Source organism: Macaca thibetana, chromosome 20 (assembly GCF_024542745.1).
Source record: "Macaca thibetana thibetana isolate TM-01 chromosome 20, ASM2454274v1, whole genome shotgun sequence".
Classification (NCBI taxonomy): Eukaryota; Metazoa; Chordata; class Mammalia; order Primates; family Cercopithecidae; genus Macaca; species Macaca thibetana.
Genome location: NC_065597.1, coordinates 23,699,800 through 23,719,030, shown reverse-complemented (window position 1 = coordinate 23,719,030; position 19,231 = coordinate 23,699,800). Strand labels below are relative to the sequence as shown.

Sequence of the window (19,231 nt, the reverse complement as noted above, 5' to 3'; positions counted from 1 at the left end):
GCTCCCAGAGACCAAGACATGTACTAGTAAACCCAAAATTTCTCAATCCAGTGCCATCGGTTGGAAAGATATCCCTTCAGCAGTCTGCAAAATCTTTGATTGTAATCCTGGGTTCCAGAGCAATTGCAATTGTACATGTTGTGCTGGTTTGGTGGGAATGTGGGGTGGGGAATATGACTGGTGATGAGTCTGTTTCCATGTGGACCAATGAAGAATTGAAGCAGAGGGAGAAGAGGCCCTGTGGCTGGCATGGTAGGGGCTCTAGGAGAGGCCAGTGCAGGAGGCTAATCAGAAGTAATGGAAAGATGCTTCAGGACTTCAAGGAAATTGGCAGGAGTTGAAGGGAAGAGCCTGAAGCTGCAGATATGCTGCCAGCCTTGGTCAGGTTGGGCCCACTGCACACTGAGAGGTATATGTAATGTGGTCGCCAAGAGCATGGGATTTGGAGCCAAGATGTATTGGACGAAGTCTTAGCTCTCCTGTGCTTACCAAAGTCCATAACTTCTGGGTGCCTGTTTTGTCCTCTATATAAAAAATAAGAAAATAAAATTACCTACCTTGCTGGGTTATTTTGGAGAGTTAATGTATAGGGATCAAGTACAGCAGTGGCTGGCCCTTAGTCGTGCTGAATCAGTGTTAGGTGGTGGTGGTGGTATGTTATCAGCCTGCTAGTGGAAAGGCTGAGGAGGAGGGGGTGTTCTCCCTTGCTCGGAAGGCCCCTCACTGCTCCAGTCCTTCTCATCTCTACAGGCTGAGTTTGCCCTCAGTTTAAATTGTCCTTTCTTGGAGGAGCCTTCGTGACTGTTCTGTTTGAAATAGCTCCATTCCCGCTGCCATTGTTTCTCACAGCACCTTCCTCTTTGCCATCAGAGTATGAGTCATACGAGTCCTTTTTTTTTTTTTTTTGAGACAGAGTCTCGCTCTGTTTCCTAGGCTGGAGTGCAGTGGTGCCATCTCAGCTCACTGTAACCTCTGCCTCCTGGGTTCAAGTGATTCTCCTGTCTCAGCTGCTGGAGTATCTGGGATTACAGGCATATGCCACCATGCCTCGCTAATTTTTGTATTATTAGTAGAGATGGGGTTTCACCATGTTGGCCAGGCTGGTCTCCAACTCCTGACCTCAGGTGATCCACCCACCTCAGTCTCCCGAAGTGCTGGGATTACATGTGTGAGTCACCGAGCCCGGCCCAGAGTACTTTTTGTAATTTGTTACAACGTATTATGTTATGCTCCTTCTGTGTTTTCCACTAGCCTGTGAGCCATGATGGCGGTCTGTGAGGTTTCTTGTTGCACACTGGTGCCTCGCATATCAGTGATCCTTGAAGAGTTACTGCATGCATTACTTCTGTGAAGCCGTTTCCTTCCTCAGTATCCATTCCTCTTGTTGCTGTTCCAACGGTTGATACTTTGCTTGGCCCTGCCCTGTTGTAATAGCTTCTTACTGGCAAGATGTGACTAGGAACTGAGGCTGTTGGAGTCAGATGAACTTGGGTTCAAATCTTGGTTAACCAGCTACAGACTGTATGATCAAGGGAAACTTACCTGCCTTCTCTGAGCCTCAGTTTCCTCCCTGTCAAATGAGGAGAATGATATCCAGCTGGAAGGCTGGGCATAAGGTGAAATCTAACACCTGAAAGTGATTTACACAGTTCCTGGAACTTGCATATACCAGTCAAGATGATTGTCATCATTATTAATCCTACTGAGACAGCCATCCAGGTGGCATCCTGGCACCGGTAATAATTGCATCAGCATTTCCCTGCGCCCCACCTGCAATAGAGCAGAGTCTCACAGTAGCAGGGATCACGGAGAGTAAATGTTAATGAATTATTTGATTGAGCTCTGAGGAATAGTTCAGCATCTCAGATTGCTTATTTTTGAGAAAAGAAGTTGGTGAGAAAAGAAGTTGCTTATTTGAGAAAAGAAGTTGCTTATTTTTGAGAAAATACAGGATTTTCTAATATCATGCATTAATTTATTTGTTCATTCATTCATTCATTCATTCATATGTGCAAATAAAGGGAAGAGAATTAATTATTGTTTCCATTTGGAAGGACTGAGCTTCAGGTGAAGCAAGTGGCCTGCCCAGGTAGAGTGGGGGTAGAGCATCAGGAGACAGAGCTGCCAGGACCAGGGGGGTGAGCTCTCTGGTTGTTTTTTTTTTTTTTTTTTGATATGAGGAGTTATGAGACAGTGGAGGAGGTTTTGGGGGAGCTTAAGAAGAAAGAATTTCCCAGAGAGAGAATGTTGCAATCATATGCAAGGTCAAGTCCTAAACGACTTGGGCTTTTCTTATCAACAAAACAAATTAGAATTCAGGTTCTGTTTGAGGTTCTCCTGAGAAGAGGAAAAGAGTCAGAAGCCTACACAGAGATGTATAGAAGATTAGATCCCAAGAGATGCCGGAGATCAAAGTATGCTGGGCTATTTGGGAGCCAGCTTTCCCCTGAGTTTTTCATGGTTATTCCAGTGTTTCAGGAAAAGCAGTGTTTTCTGAACCTGCAAAAACCTTGTGTTTGTTTGCTTTTTTAAATTGGGCGTGAAACAATATATATAAAAGCAGCTTTGTCAACTGAAGTTCATATGTATCAGAGTCATCCGTTCATCTTGTAGTGATCTTGTATCTTAATTCTTTCATTTTTTCTTTATTATTATATATTTTACAGATGGAGATACCAAGGCCAGAGAGGTTGGGTGACATGCCCAAGGTCATATGGATAGAAAGCGACAGAGCCAAATGTCTTCCTCCACATACCAGGCTATTAGAGATGGTCCTGTTAATACTGCTCATCATTGCTATTGGGTTAAGTAGAAATTGTTGACAAGCCACCCAGTAGCTTTGTGGATGGGACCAGAGGTAGAAGAACTAGCCTCGATGTCTGCCATAAAGCTACCTGTGACTCTGTGATTGAAACCTCCAGTGATTTGGAGGGAACAAACTAAGCTCCGACTCCAGTATGGCCCCAAATAGCCATCTAGACCCTGCACCCTTGCTAACCTTCAGCTTTTCATGCAGCCCAACTATGCATAGCCACCTTCCATACATGGAAGCACTTATCTAAGTAGGTCTACTCACTCTTCTTCCCAGGGAGGAGTTGACTGTTTTAAGGGGTCATATTGTGAAAGGTGGAGGAACATTCTGTCTTTAGACACCACCAAGGTTTGTGGTCACAGGAAGCTATGCAAGATTACTGTGGAATGCAAACATACATAGTTGTGTATTTCCCACAACAACCCCAAAAGATAGGCACTGTTACTTCTGCCTTGCTCTATGAGTCATCTGAGGCCCAAAGAAGTTTAGTAACTTGCTCAAGAACACATGATAAGAGGCACAGCAGGGGATTTAAAACAGATTGTTTTGTTACAAAGCCCTGTTCTTAAATATTTTACTAATGCCATATTGATAAGTGTCATCTATTCATCTACCCATCCATTTATGAACCCACCTCTATCCCCACCTTTTCATCCATCCCACATCCATCCATCCATCCATCCATCCATCCATCCATCCATCCATCCATCCATCCATTCATTTATTTATACATCTAGTCACCCATACATCCCACCTTCCATCTATCCATTTATCCATTTATCAATCCATCCACCCACCCATCCATCTGTCCACCCACGCACTCATCCATTGTATTGACTATTTGTCTAACATGGTCCTCCACTTCATCCTGGGGAAGAAATTTCTCCATCCCGGGAAGTGAGCATATATTTTCTAGAGCTTGAGGCCTCCATGAGGATACACCACATCCCTTAGCTCCCAGGAAATATCTGGGTTCTGCTGCTGTTCCTAGGTTGGTGTCCTCACAAATGCTGCTGTTTTAGGCCGTGCCGGGTTGCTTACTCTCTTTCCTCCCTCAGTAAACCTGTAGAGAGTTTCTTCCTACAGTGGTCACAAAATGAGCAAAGCTGCAGACTCTTCCAGAAATCCTTGGCATTCTGAAGCATTATTATAAAGGAATACTCAGTAACCCCATTCCTTAACCCGAAGGTTGGATATTGGATTAGTTAGGCATGATTTTACTTTTTAAAAAATGTTACAGAGTTTGTGTATTATATCTAAAAATTATCTAATAAATCTAAAAGACATGTTCACAGGCATTTAATAAGGAAACAAATGTTGATAGCAGATTTGGATGGAGATAAATCAATTAAGGAAGCAATTTAAATTGTCTATGAAGAGGCAGTATTATAAAGAGGCAGTATGGTCTAGTTATTTGCATATTTATTAAGTGCAAAGCAAAGAAAGTGGTTTAATTATTTTGCATAGTCTCTGTTGTACAAAAGCCATTGATGAGACGATCCCACTTTTCAAAGTTTTTTTCTTTTTAGGATTAAAATTCTAAACATACTAAAATTCAAACACGTAAACATAAACAGCCATATAAATTACCCCGTGTATTCATTACCCATCTTCAACAATTATCAACTATGACTGTACTCATTTTTGCTCACCTGTTTTATTTTTCTTTTTGTACGTTTCAGAGGCTTATTCCTCACTTGACTTAATTTTATTGGGTCAAAATTCCATTCTAGAAAAGCATATTATATTGACATTGAAGTAGAATAAACTTTTGAATATAACTGCCTACTTTTTTCATTGAAATTTAGCGTTTGGGGTGTATAACATTGGGAATTTTCCACCTTCTTTTAATTGAAAAAGTTTCAAATCTACAGCAAAGTTGAAAGAATACTAAATGAACCCTCACATAACCTTCACTTAAATCCAACAGTTATTAGCATCAGGACTGGCATTTTCCAAGTGTATTTTTCCATGGGATTACATAAAGACAGGGGAGGTTTTCTTGCCTTTGAAGACATGTAGACAGTAGCTTATGGCTTTGGAGCCTGACACATGAAGGTTCAAATCCCACCAGTATCGCCTCTGAGCTGTGCATGGTAGGCGAGTTGCCTTACACACAATATCTTCATCTATCAAATGGAAAAATGATAGTGGTGTACAGCCATGGGGACACATGAGGTGCATAGTAGGTACTCAACAAATGTTACCTATCTCTTTGCCTCCTAGCTGCGCCTCTGTGTTGCAGCTGGGGGAACTGTGTGGGGAGAACTGGACGTTTTCAACTCAAGTCGTTTTTGGTCACTATGGAAGATTTTTGCAGTTAAGAGAGTTAGTGTGGCCTAGTAAGAAGTGAGAGTGGTTCAAACCCCAGTTCTGCCCTTATTATTCTGGAACTTGGTTAAGTTACTTGGTCTCCCTGAGCCCTCATTCTCTGTAAATTGAGGATAGAAAAATACCTCATTGAGTTGTTGTCCAGGAGAAAATGAGATGGGAGAGTCTATGCCCAGCATTTAGTGTAGTGTCTGCCTCATAAGCACCCAATGAATGTTACTGATCATCGGTATTATTATAAGTGAGGATAAATTGGCATAGTACCTCCCATATAATTGCTCAATAAATATTACTTCTTATAAATTAGGATGAAGAACTCACACCAAATTGGTCTTTAATAGCCTGTGTCTACTTTGGTGCAATGAAAAGAATAAAGATCTTTTGTGAAAACTTGCAATGCAATTTCAAATAAAAGTAAGCCTGGATGGACATGTGGCTACCACCAGCTGGGCGCGGCATCTAGAGTGGTCATGGGAAATGACTGCATGTGCCTTGGGTTCCATACAGTGATGTCATAAAATAAACCAGCCTTCTTGAACCCTCCTGCCAGTGTTGGCTTCTGGCATTGAACAGCTTGTGGCTCACCCCCTGGCTAGGGTAGATGCCTCTATCCCAAAGGCTTTATGCTGTTCTTGATGCCTGGAACTGACTTCATTCCTCCCCCTCTCTCTGTTTTCTGACCCTCTCGTCTTGTATCGCAGGTTGAAAGGATTGTAGACAAGAGGAAGAACAAGAAAGGAAAATGGGAGTATCTTATCCGATGGAAAGGCTACGGGAGCACAGAGGACACGTGGGAGCCAGAGCACCACCTCTTGCACTGTGAGGAGTTTATTGATGAATTCAATGGGCTGCACGTGTCCAAGGACAAGAGGATCAAGTCAGGGAAGCAGTCCAGCACCTCCAAGCTCCTGCGTGACGGTCGAGGCCCATCTGTTGAGAAACTCTCCCACAGACCTTCGGATCCTGGAAAGAGCAAGGGGACCTCCCATAAACGGAAGCGAATTAACCCTCCTCTGGCCAAGCCAAAAAAGGGGTATTCAGGCAAGCCCCCTGCAGGAGGCGACAGGGCTGCCAAGACGGTGTCTTACAGGACTACCCCCAGTGGTTTGCAAATAATGCCCCTGAAAAAGGCTCAGAACGGGATGGAAAACGGGGACGCCGGCTCTGAGAAGGATGAGAGGCACTTTGGAAACGGGTCCCATCAGCCTGGCTTGGATTTGAATGATCACGTTGGAGAGCAAGATGTGGGCGATTGCGACGTTAACCATGCCACGCTGGTGGAGAACGGGCTCGGTTTGTAGCTTTTCTTTCTCTTGGGTTTGGCTCTGGCCATGGCGAAAGGGGAGCTCTGCCTGCAGCTTAGGGACATACATAAGACCCCCCCACCTCCATCCCCACCTCTTAGCTCACCAGTGATTCCCCCTTCATCTGTCTCACCTAGAGCTTTGTAGACTCGGTCATAGGCCCGTGTTGGTTACAGACCCTCATGCTTGTGGAGAGGCTAAGCCTCTGATGTTCCAGCCAAGGTCTGGAATGGGTCCAAAGTTCCAGACTGTACTTCAAGACACCCAAGGCCATGGTGACCCCTCTAGATCCACTTCTCTGAGGGCAGCTCAGGTCCTCACCCCCAGGACCCAAGACTTGTGTCCTCAGCGGGCCAGTGCCTCCCAGGTCACGGTGCAGAGCCCTTGCTTGCAGCCTCATCATGCCCCCAGCAGTGTAGCCCAGAGAGGTGGGGTCTGGGTTGGGGTCCACGCCGTCTTCTCACATGCAGTGTGGACTTGGAGTTCACCACGCCAGCGCCTATGCTGGAACCTCTTGCCCTTTTGCTGTCTCTAGGTTGGATGATTGGCCTATGTTAGGTCCTGTCTTAGTCTGTTCCGGCTGCTGTCACAAAACACCTTAGAGTGGGTAATTTATGAAAATTAGAAATCCAGTTTCTCACAATTCTGGAGGCTAGAAGTCCATGATGAAGGCACCAGCAGATGCTGCATTAGGCGAGGGCCTGTTCCTCTTACCTGGTACCTTCTGTGTCCTCACATGATAGAAGGGGCAAGGCAGCACCCTTCAGCCTCTTTTATAAGGGCACTAATCCCGTTCACAAGAACGGAGCTCTTATGAGTTAATTACCTCCTATAGGCCCCACCTCTTAATGTTGTGATTGCGTTTTGTGTTAGGTTTCTTCATATGAAATTTGGGGGAACATAACCTTCAGACTCTAGTGGGTCCTAAATGCTGTCTTGACCTCATCCTGCACTAATTCTTTCGGTTTGTACCCTCTTACTCTAACATAGCCTGCGTATGTTGTGTTAGGTTATGGAATTCCTCTTTTTTCCAAAGTCTCTATAGGCAAAATTAAGGAAACAGGAGGTAATGACCCATGTAGTTCATGCTCCCAAACCTGAGATTTCCTGTGTGGTCACTTTGCTCCTTACCGAAGTCCTTCATGGCATCAGTCTTTCAGGTTAGCTGCTTGTGCCAGTTATCAGTGATGTGCAGTCCCTTACTTCTCAGACACCTGTGTGTCTACCTGGTGGCATTTGTCTCTTTGGCTGCCAGAGACCCAAGCCTTGGAATGTCCAGAAATCTTACAGGAGTGTGGGCAACCATTGCCCAACAGGGCAGGGCCATCAGATTCCCCAATGAAACCAGGGTGCATGTGGGGACAGGGATGCTGGGGTGCAGGGGGAATGGTTAGAAGGGCTCACAGAAGGTTGGGGTGATGAGGCCAACACACCTCAGTGTGACGATGGTAGATTTAGAGTCCAGAATGTGCAGAACGGGCTCCCCTGCGAGAGTTTGCTGTCTTTAGGGACTCTTGCTGAGAAATCTGAGCAATCCGTGTTGAGGCGCCTGTTTCTCCAGAGAGAGGAATTTCACCCAAACAGGATTTACTTAGCATCTTTGCCCCAGACTGACTCATGTTTCCGTCTGGGGATCCCTGATGCTGACGTGACTGTGCCTGTGAACATATGTAAAAGCTGTTTGTTTTAGAAATTCATCTCTCGAGAAGAAGTGGGCTCGTGTAAATGGGGCTTGGCATAAACACCCGTGTTTGATGTTGCTGTGACGGCTGCCGGCGGTGGCGGAGTTCCCTGTCTCAGGAAGGGTGGCGAGGGGAGCTTTTGTGGCCCCTTGGGTGCAGGGGCAAGGCTCTGGCAGGGTTCCCTGCATTCCAGCTGTTAGCAGCCCCCTGCCCTGCTCATATGGGGCAACCCAAGAGTAAAGCATGAGGGAGGAAGATTTGCTGACTGTAGCTGACAGTGCAGTGTGGAGGAGAGAAGCCAGACTCGCAGAGGTCTACATGAGGGTGTGCCTCTTGTGCTGTGCAACCTTCTGCAGTGAGGCAGATCTGCCAGCTCTGTGCTCTTCACCCTTCGGCTTTGCTGATACCCCCTGGTCCATGATCTGGTGATAAGGCATGGTACCCCACAAGCAGGGGAAACAGGAGAGCCAACCTGTTGAGATCCGTTGATAGTCCTATTAGCTCCAAAATGCTATTCTAGACCTTTCTTGTCTCTGATCTCTTATCTTCCTCATGTTTGCCTGACCTTGTATGTTCTCTACTCCTACTTGAACTATGCCGGCCTCTATTTTGTTCTGTTTTGTCTGTTTCAAAAGGACTCTTGCTTAATCACATCCCATAGCATTGGTGCCCGTGAGATCCTGTTGTAAAGTTAAGGCACTGGCTCTCAGATTCTGCATGTATTAGATTACCTGGCAACTGGTGAGAGATGCAGATCCCATGGAGTCTGATTTCCTTAGTCTGGGGTGGAGCCCAGGAGATGGACTTGTAACAAGCTTCCTGGGTGACTGTACTGCATTTTGAGACGACCTTTGTGGCCAAATTTGTGGGGGGTGGGGCCTTGAAGTTTCACATCAGGTGTCAATTTAATTCAATTCAATACTGATTTTTTGATCACTTCCTAAGAGTTATTCACCATGCTGGGTGCTTGAAGTAGAGTAATAAAGAGATAGGTATGGACTTTTCCCTCTGAAACTTGCCAGGAAGTTGGAATGCTGGCCTCTGGCCTCATGCTGAGAAGGTGCCTGAGGCTGGCTCCATGCAAGGAGTAACACATGTTACATACATGTGCATGGCTTCACCATACCTGCAATGACATCTTCTGTGGTCACTGGTGTGATAATTGTCCCAGCCATCAGCCTTTCACATTCTAATCAGAACTAACTTGTTAGCCAGGTTTGGGGGAACTGGGAAGACAAAAAGACTGAGAATCCTTGTCTGAGAGAGAAGGAGAATGTTGAAGAGAGTGGTTTGAGGTTCTTGGACAAGACTCAAGAGAGAGGGGATGCTGTGGTTCCAGAACTTTTCAGCAACAGGCCAGAGGTGTAGTCCAGCAAAACGTGTTTCCATGTGTGTTTTCAGCCAGAGGGAAGCTTTGCTGAAGCCGGCGTTCATGCCCACGTGGCCATGAATGTCCTCCTTCTACCCTCTTTCCTAACCTCACCTTCCCTGATCTGGACTGAAGGATCCAGTCTCCAGGGGCCCAAGGGTGAGCCCTGGGGGGTTGCAGCACAAAGGAGGGCTCATCTTAGCCCAGCAGAAGGGGTTGGGGGATCCTGGCTACAGTTGCACAGCATTTGTTTTGGGGGTGGGCTGGTGCTTTTTATATGGTTTTAACTTCTCTTTGGTGAGTTAAGGTTCTGCATACAGAACAGCAACTTATGTAACATGTTACTCATTTACTGCTGACTTCCCTGATCTGCTGTGGAACAAATGCTAAATTGGGGCTCTGGCGGGTGGTGTTTTGGTTTCAGACTGCGTTTTTTCCCCAGCAGTGTTTGTGGGGCGTGTGCAGCCATTCTACACTGCTCTTGATTCTGAGTCTTCGGTAATGAGTACTGGCTTTGTGATCCGGGGCCCATCTGCCTCAGTATCCCTTGGGGAGCTTGTTAAAATGGGCTCTATCCCAGTTGAGTGAATCAGGATCTCAGGGGGGTTGGGGGTGGATTTTGCACGTTCATGCTGAATTGTAGCAGTCACAGGTATAAACGGGAGCTCCAGCAGATGTGTTTGGTTGTAAGAGATGGTTCATAGATCCGTTTGTTGGTGGATCCATCTTTCCTCCCTGGATGTGAAGCTTGTGAGAAGGAATGTGATCTGGTCCTTCAAAGTTTTAAAACCTGACAGTTTCTCTGCCTTGCTTACACTTTCTACTAGACCTCTCTCTCTCTCTCTCTCTCTCTCTCTCTCTCTCTCTCTTTTTTTCTAAAGCTGCACTGGTTTCATCAGTATGGAAAAGCTGGTGGGTTTGCTAACCCTTGCTGTGGTTCTGGCGTGGTGAACTGCTTAGCACTCTTGTCTAAACAGGCCAAAGCATCGGTGTTTTATGGATTCACATGGGCCTTTAACCTGTGAAACATCCCTAACTAGGAGCCATCGTTTCTCTTTGAGCCCTAGAATAGCATAAAGACTTGCAGCGTTCTCCAAATTACCAGGAAGGTGATGAGCATCACTGTTGATGTCAGGCTTGTGGCCCCATGTCCACATTTCTGAAAGGATGTTTGAGATCCTTTTCCTTGCGTCTTGATGACTGTTGTCTGCTGCACAGACGTTGCATCTCACACATTGCATGATTCAGTGTTTGCAGAATTATCTCTACCATTGAACGAGTCATCCCACACAACACACGCAACATTTGCCATTTTCTCTCCATTGATCTTTTAAAATGATCTCAGCTTTCACTTCTGGAACGTTTGTTTATCTCTTCCTACTCACTTTTTCAATATGATTATCATTTTTCCCTTTATTGAGCATAATAGAGAACCGTGTTTTAAAAGCACTTGGGAAATAAGTGCAAGCATGGGAAGTGCCCTATGGCTTTTGAGAATCTAGGGGCTCCCAAACTTGGATCCAGCATCAGAGTCCCCGGGAGGGCAGGAGGGCATGGTGAAACACAGACTGTTCAGTCTACCTTCAGCATTCTGATTTAGTAGGTGTAGCGCGAAGCCTGAGAATCTGCACCTCCAGCAGAAGTTCCTAGACGCTGCTGTTGGTCCAGTGAGCCCAGTTTCAGAACTCCTGCTCTAGACTAATAAGCCCTAAGATGGTGGGGATGAAAATGCGGATGGTGTTGTGCCTGCCAGGTGGTGGGATTGAGGAAACTTGAAGTGCTTATGCTCTGCATCTGGAGTTGGCATTCATAAGACTTTGTAAATGGAAAGTTTGTGAAATGAAAAGCCGTAAGGTTGAAAGTTTTAGAGTATAAGTACTTCCCTGAGATGAGGCCTTGGAGTTTCCGGAGTACCTAGTGTGATCCTCATGGCAGTCCTGAGAGGTGGTTGTTCTACCCATTTTACAGAGGTGGAGACCAAGGTTACAAGAGCCCAGGTTGGTATTAGGAGAGAAACTCAGGCAATTTGACTACAAACTTAACTATAGAACTGGCCTCTATACCATGACCCAGCTGGATTCCAGGCAGTAAAATTTTCCTAAACCCTGATTGCTGACAAAAACATGTTGTACTGGGGGAGGGTCAGGAGTGCTTGGTGGCACTGCTTGGTGGCACAGGATGTACTTCTTTGACACCCTCTTTGTTTGTTTGTTTGTTTGTTTATTGAGACGGAGTCTTGCTCTGTCACCAAGGCTGGAGTGCAGTGGTGTGATCTCGGCTCACTGCAAGCTCTGCCTCCTGGGTTCATGCCATTCTCCTGCCTTAGTCTCCTGAGTAGCTGAGACTACAGGCACGCACCACCACACCAGCTAATTTTTGTATTTTTAGTAGAGATGGGGTTTCACCATGTTGGCCAGGATGGTCTCGATCTCCTGACCTCGTGGTCTGCCCGCCTCGGCCTCCCTAAGTGCTGGGATTACAGGTGTGAGCCACTGCGCGTGGCCGACACCCTCCGTATTTATTGATAGATGGGTATGGTCTTTCTGAGCCTGAAATGCTGTAAATAACTCCATGCCACTCAATTTGAAAACCTAGATAAAATAATCACTTCCATAGAGAAATACAACTCAACAAAACAGCCTAAAGTAGGGCTAGAAAGCCTGAAGAGAGAATTAACTATTAAAGAAATTGGGCCAGGAGCGGTGGTTCACGCCTGTAATCCCAGCACTTTGGGAGGCTGAGCGGGTGGATAGCTTGAGCCCAGGAGTTCAAGACCAGGCTGGGCAACATGGCGAAACCCTGTCTCTCCAAAAAAATACAAAACTTAGCCAGGTGTGATGGTGCATGCCTGTAGTCCCAGCTACCTAGGGAGCTGAGGTGGGAGGATCACTTGAGCCCAGGAGGTCGAGGCTGCAGTGAGCTGTGATTGCGCCATTGTACTCCGGCCTGGGCAACAGAGCGAGACTCTGTCTAAAAAAAAAAAAAAAAAAAAAAAAGAGAGAAAAAAAGAAATTGAATTGATTGTTAAAAAGTCCTCAGAAGAAGCAAGAAAGGAGGAACACAAGGCCCAGAGGGTTTTGCAGGCAAATCTAAACATTCTAGAATAGTTCATCTGACCACACGTTCTGGAGCAGATAACCCCTCCCTTCTCCAAATGGTTACGGAGAACAGGAAAAAGAGAAAATACTCCCAGCTCCTGTGATGAGGTCAGTATGACCTGGATTTCCAAACCAGACAAAGAGAGTAGGAGAAAGGCAAATTATAAGTCAATCTCACTTCAGAATGTAGTAGCGAAAGTCCTGAATAACCTTCTGGGTTTATTACAGTTCCCTTGATACTTCCTCAAAATTATGACTGTTTGAGAAACGTCTCACTCCTTGCCCTGAGCCAAAGGTAATGACCCCAGTTCATTACCTTTAGAATCACCACTGCTTCTCTAGGTGCCTAGCTTGTCTCAGAAGAGGCCCAGGGAAACTGGCTCAGGAAGGCTCTGAGTGTCATGGGCGTTGGCCCCACACTATCTGGGGAATCACTGAGAGGTCAGGAAGGGTGCCCCTGGGGCAGCCTCTTGTCAGCACGGGTATCCCTGTATCCACTTCCCTGAGCCCAGCTGTTCTTCCTGACACACTTCAAGTACCCACCCCAAGGCCAATACACTTTCACTAACCTTTTTGATTTTTACAAGCAGATGATTTTTCCAAATCAGGAACAACAAAAACTTGAGGGTTTTTTAATCTTTTGTCTTTCGAAGTGTGGCAAGTAAGGAACTTGTGCTAATGAACTAACTTAAGACCCTTTGACGTGGTGGTGTTAAGACCTTGTCCAACTTGGCCACTGCCCTGTGCACGCAGAAAGTGCCAGACTGTGATGGGAAATCTGGCTCTTTAACCAGGAGCAGCTTGACCTGTGGCAGATCCAAGGGGAGAATCGATTCTCCCCGCTTGGTTCCTGAATTCTGGATTTGATTTTGGTGCCCAGAAGAGGATGATGGAGTCTTGACCACTGTCAAGTTTTAGAAACCAACTAATTGCTTTTCCTATCTGCTCGGCTGTCGTTTTCCTCCCTCAATGTCCTTAGGAAAGTCTTAGGCACTGTTTGCTCATGGCTGTCCATCAGGGGACTTCCAAGAAGGGTGCAGTGGGGGAGTAGAAGCAATCCCCCATCAGGAGCAAGCAGTAAGCGGGTACAGTATCTGTAGAGGGTTCCAAAACAATAATAAAAATTCACCTACTAATGTCGGCGAAAAGCCAGTCTCCCCCCATTGAGGTGGACCCCAGGGCCCTCCTCCACCCTGACTGCTCACACAAAGCAAGCAGTCTTCATGAATGATGATGGTAATGGTGGCAGCAGTGGTGGTGGTGGTGATGGTAGCAATGGTAGCTAACATTTCTTGAGTTCCTACTGAAGGCAAAGCCTAGCTCTTTGTATTTGATCTACTAAATGTGATTTAATTTCCTCAGTGGTTCTCTGATATAGCAGTTTAACAACATAGCAACATAACAAGGTTACCTGGGATTAACCTTGTTTATAGATGGGGAAACTGAGGCTCAGCAAGTGTAAGACACAGCACTGAGGGAAGGAATTAGGGTGTGATGCTGGATCTGGTGATGCTGAAGCTGTTGCAGGTCTCTGACCAGTTTTATAAATGAAGAAAGGTACTTTAAGGGTTCAGGTGGAAGCCAACAGACCTTTCCCAGGTGGCAAGGGCATTGTGCTGGCCAACAGCCCTGGGCCTGCCTTCGAGGCATCTTCAATAGTATCAGAGATGCTGACTTGGCATTCCAGGGAGGTGGAACCTCTGGTCCTGGTGATTTTCCTTAGGACCTTCGATTAAAAGACATACACGCATGCATGTACACATACATGCACATATTCACATCACACACTCATGCACACATCATATATACGCACACACCTGCACATCTATGCATTGTAAAGGGAACTCCCTCAGTTGTCAAAGTTTACTTCAATGCTAGAAGAAATTGCAAAAAAAGGACAAAGATCTTCACCAACTGATGAGTGGATAAACAAAATATTGTCTTTCCATACGACGGATGTTATTCAGTCATAAAGAGCAATCAAGAGTGGACACACACGGCAACGTGGATGAACCTCAAAACCACATATGATGTGATTCCATTTATATCAAACGTCCAGAGTAGGTGAATCTGTAGAGACAGAAAGTAGCTGAGTGGTTGCCAGGAGCTGAGGGGAGGAGGGAGTGGGGGGTGACCGCTAATGGTTACGGCATTTCATTTGGGGCAATGAAACTGTTCTGGAATTAGATTATGGGGACAGTTGCACAACTCTGCAAGTCACACTAAAAGTCACTGAATTGTGCACTTTATATGGGTGAATTTTATAGTATGTAAAATAAATCTCAGTAAAGCTGTTTTTGTTTAAAAAAAAAAAAGGAGAAGAAAAAGAAGCTAGCTAAGTAGGATGCAAAATAACAGCTACCCTTTCCCTACTGCTTGTCATGTGCAAGGGAGCCTTCTAAATGCTCTCCAAGAAGGTGTGCATTGAATTTCCTCGACAGCCCCCATTTCTACACTGGAAAATTGATGCTTAAAGAAGACACGTGCATTGCTTAAGGTGGTCCAAGTGTCACAGAAGGTGGAGCTGGAATGGAACCACAGTGCCCACTCGTGAGCCCAGGCTCCCATCTGGGAAATGGAAGTGCTCTTAGTGAACCAAGGGACACTGTATTAGTTCCCTGTGGCTGCTGTAACAAATTCCTACCAACTTGGTGGCTTAAAGCAACACCACCTCTTCTTCCCTTACAGTTCCGGAGTCAGAAATCTAAAATGCATTGGCAGGACTGTGCTCCTTCTGGAGGCCCTGCGGGAGAATCCATTTCCTTGCCTTTTCCAGCTTCCAGAGGCTGCACATACTCCTTGGCTCATGGTCCCTCATCTCTCTAACCTTTGCATCCATCCTCACATCTCCTTTTCTTGACGTCAAGCGCCCTGCCTCCCTCTTCCAAGGAGTGTGATTACACTGAACCAACCAAGACAATCCAGGATAATCTCCCATCTCAAAATCCATAACTTTATCACATTCACAAAGTCCATTTTGCCATGTCAGACACCACATTCTCAGGTCCCAGGGATTAGGATATGATATCTTTAAGAATTTGCTATTCATCCCACCACAGGCATTTAGGAGAATGTGAGGGGAAGAAAGGGTATGCATATTGGTTTGTATTCTTGAATGGGCAAGAAACCAGCTGGTAACGAGGAAATGTTAATTTTGTCATCTAGATTATTAAAATTATTTCATTTAAGCCCACATGCACATCTATGAATTATAAAGGAAACTACCTTAGTTGTCAAAGTTTATTTCAGTGCTAGAAGAAATAGCAAACGCTACATCAAGTAGATTATTTCATTCAAGCGAAATAATTATTTTGTTTAAACAAAATAATCTACTTGGTGTGGACTTCGATATAACTGGCAAGTGTTGAAGTTGACTTAAATTCCCTTGTTTATTTTTTAAAGATTATTTATTTTTGAGATAGAGTCTTGCTCTGTCGCCTAGGCTGGAGTGCAATGGCATGATCTCGGCTCACTGCAACCTCCACCTCCCGGGTCCAAACGATTCTCCTGGCTCAGCCTCCTGAATAGCTGGGATTACAGGTGCATGCCACCATGCCCAGCTAATTTTTTTGTACTTTTAGTAGAAACGGGGTTTCACCATGTTGGTCAGGCTGATCTTGAACTCCTGACCTCAAGTGACCCACCCACCTCAGCCTCCCAAAGTGCTGGGATTACAGGCATGAGCCGCCATGCCCAGCCTCCCTTGTTGATTTTAGAGATGGGAGGCAAGTGCTCCTACAAGACACAAAACACTTATCTAATCCTAGGATACATTTCTATACACTTACTGCCTGACAGTGTTTTATTCAAGCTAACGTGAGCCTTCCTAGTGCCCAATGAGCTGCTGTTAATAATGACAATAGCAGCAATGGCACCAACAACAGATATTTATTAAGCCCTTGCTATGAGTCAGGTGTTGGTGGGCTAAGGATGTTACATTTAGCAGCTCTGTTAATCCTGACAATTCTATGAAGTAGGTTGTCTTTTTATCCCTGGTTTACACATAAAGATATGGAGGCTTTATGAAGTTAGTTAGGCAACTGGCCTGCAGCCTCCAGATAGTAACAAGGTAGAGCCAGAATTGTGATCCTCTTTCTTCCTTTCCTTTTCCTTTTCCTTTCGCTTTCTTTTCCTTTCCTTTTCCTTATCCTTATCCTTTCCTTTTTCCTTTTTCTTTCCTTTGCTTCTTTCCTTCTTTCTTTTCTTTCTTACTTACTTACTTTCTTTTCCTGGGCATTTTAAAATGGCTTTCTTACATCACCTTATCCTGTGATATCTGACTTTATCATTAGATCTTAATCACACAGAGGGAAAAGCCTGTTCTTCTCATCTCTGTGTATGTGTATGTCTCTCTGTGTGTGTAGAACATTTTGTATGAACCCACTTGCATTTTGATTTTTCTTCTCAATGTAACGTATGTCTGTTACCATCTATTTCCATATTGGGCAACTCTTCATATTGGAATTTTAGTAGTGCCATTTATATGTTTTCAGAAGGATATACAGGTTGAATATCCCCAAGTCCAAAATCTGAAATGCTCCAAAATCCAGAACTTTCTGAACATCAAAATTATGCTTAAAGGAGATGCTCATTGGAGCATTCAGTGATCAGATTAGGGATGCTTAACTGGTAAGTATAATACAAATATTCCAAAATCTGAAAAAATCAGAAATCCAAAACACTTCTGATCCCACACGTTTTGGATAAGGGATACCTAACCGGTGCAATATTTGACTTATGTAGCCAGTCTCTTGTTGTTGGACATTTAGGTTAGGTCTAAACTTCTTTGGTTTTCTTTCATTTTTTTCCGGATTATTTTTCTAGACTAGATTCCCAGAGGCAGGATTATACTGCGAATTTTGCCGTATCCTCCTAACCCCATCAAAAAAAGAATAACGATGACCAGTAAGGTATAATTTTCTAGTTTTGTCATTGCCTTGCCAGACGTGTGTGTTTAAGGGGAACAAGAGGAGCCTCAATATCGTTTATTTGCATTTCTTTAGTCTCCACTGAAGCTGAGCTTTTTCTCTGCATGCTCAAGTACTCTTTGTAACTTCCTTTTTGTGGTTGGTTCACTCCTGTCTTTTGAGGTTGGAGAGAATTCAGATACACAGGGAAGAGGTCTGGTATGGCAAAGGAGGAGAGCCCAGAACATGTTTGCTGGTTGGTGAGGAGATGCGTTTAGGGCAGGAGCTGGTGTGCTTAGGGAAAGACTTGGTCGACAGCTGAGAGGCAGGCTGGGGCCAGGTGCAGGAGGGGCCTGGGTGCCAGAGAACCCCCTGTTGTACTTGTGGCAGCCACTGTAATGCAGGTCATCCGTGGAAGAACTGGTCCTAAATTTTTGATGAACTGGCAGAAATATCAAAATCTGGTTCTGACCTCTACGTCAGTCACTCTGGCCTTCCTCTGGCTTGTCCCTAACTCTGTCCCACCCCCTTTAAACCCACTGGGCAGCTCAGCTGATAGACATTCTCCATTAAGGGCTGCCCCAGACACCTCTACTACCTATACCCACCTGTCCGCTCCCTGGAGAGCTATTAATAAGGAGCCCAGGATGTGGGTGACTCCAGGGAAACATCAAAGAAAAGAGATTTGGTAGGGGCTGGGGCAGGAGAGAGAAGCCTCCACTGGGGTCAGGGATTCCATAGAGAAAAGTCAGAACCCTGGACTGGTTAGAAGAGGAGAACCTAGGAGACGAAACCCTGAGGCAGCCTTCTTTAGATATTCATGTTATTCCAGGGGGTGGAATAACAGCTGGTGAGGCAAGCCCCTGTGTATAAAGCTCCTTTTATCTTCCTCGTGTGCAACCTGACTAGGTTGCAGTGTTCCTGGGAGCGCCAGCCTCGAGGCCTCGATTCGCACTTTTTATATTGCAACATGGCTTCTCCTTGACTTCTTTCATCCTGTCCCAGAAAGAAAATCGAGACCCTGGGGCAAAATGAGCCTGGAAATAGGTTCGTGTGCCTCATGTCAGTAAGACGTTGCCATCCACGGAGCCCTGGGGTTCCCTGAAGGCCTCCTGGTGAGAAGCCGGGTGGGTGGACTCCAGCACTCCCTTCTCCATGTCAGCCACAGTAGCTGCTTGTATTAGTCTATTCTCACACTGCTAATAAAGACACACCCGAGACTGGGAAATTTATAAAGGAAAGAGGTTTAATTGACTCACGGTTCCACAGGGCTGTGGAAGCCTCAGGAAACTTATAAACATGGCGGAAAGGGAAGCAAACACATACTTCCTGTGGTGGCAGCAAGAAGTGCTGAGCAAACGGGGGAAAGCCCCTTCTAAAACCATCAGCTCTCATGAGAACTGACTTCAGTATCACAAGAACAGCATGAGAGTAACCACCACCATGAGCCAGTCGCCTCCTGCTGCATCCCTCCCACCACACATGAGGCTTACGGGAGCTACGATTCAAGATGAGATTTGGGTGGGGACACAGGCAAACTGTATTACTCCTGTTTTGTTTGTTTCATGTGAAGGTTTGTCATAGGCTTTTGTTGAGGGAAAAGGAGGCAAGAAATGAGAAGACTAAAAACATATTTCTGAATACTCCAGTTTAATAAATCTGCCCCCCAGTGGCTGGAGCTGCTTGATGAGGTTGTTGTGTTCCGTGTCACGGGTTGTTGGGGTGGGC

The 19,231-nt window shown here is 45.5% G+C and overlaps 1 protein-coding gene across 2 annotated transcripts in view; it reads left to right on the top strand.

The window, feature by feature from the left end:
* Positions 1-19,231, top strand: part of CDYL2 (chromodomain Y like 2) — a 206,013-nt gene that overhangs the window by 116,418 nt on the left and 70,364 nt on the right. Inside the window, exons 1-2 of one of the 2 annotated variants that reach the window (XM_050773207.1) lie at positions 2,646-2,803; positions 5,845-6,436. In XM_050773207.1, the coding sequence (XP_050629164.1) occupies positions 2,714-2,803; positions 5,845-6,436 (682 nt within the window). In that variant the 5' untranslated portion in view covers positions 2,646-2,713. Of the gene's footprint in view, positions 1-2,645; positions 2,804-5,844; positions 6,437-19,231 lie in introns of those variants that run through there. The other variant, XM_050773208.1, reaches the window with a different exon arrangement.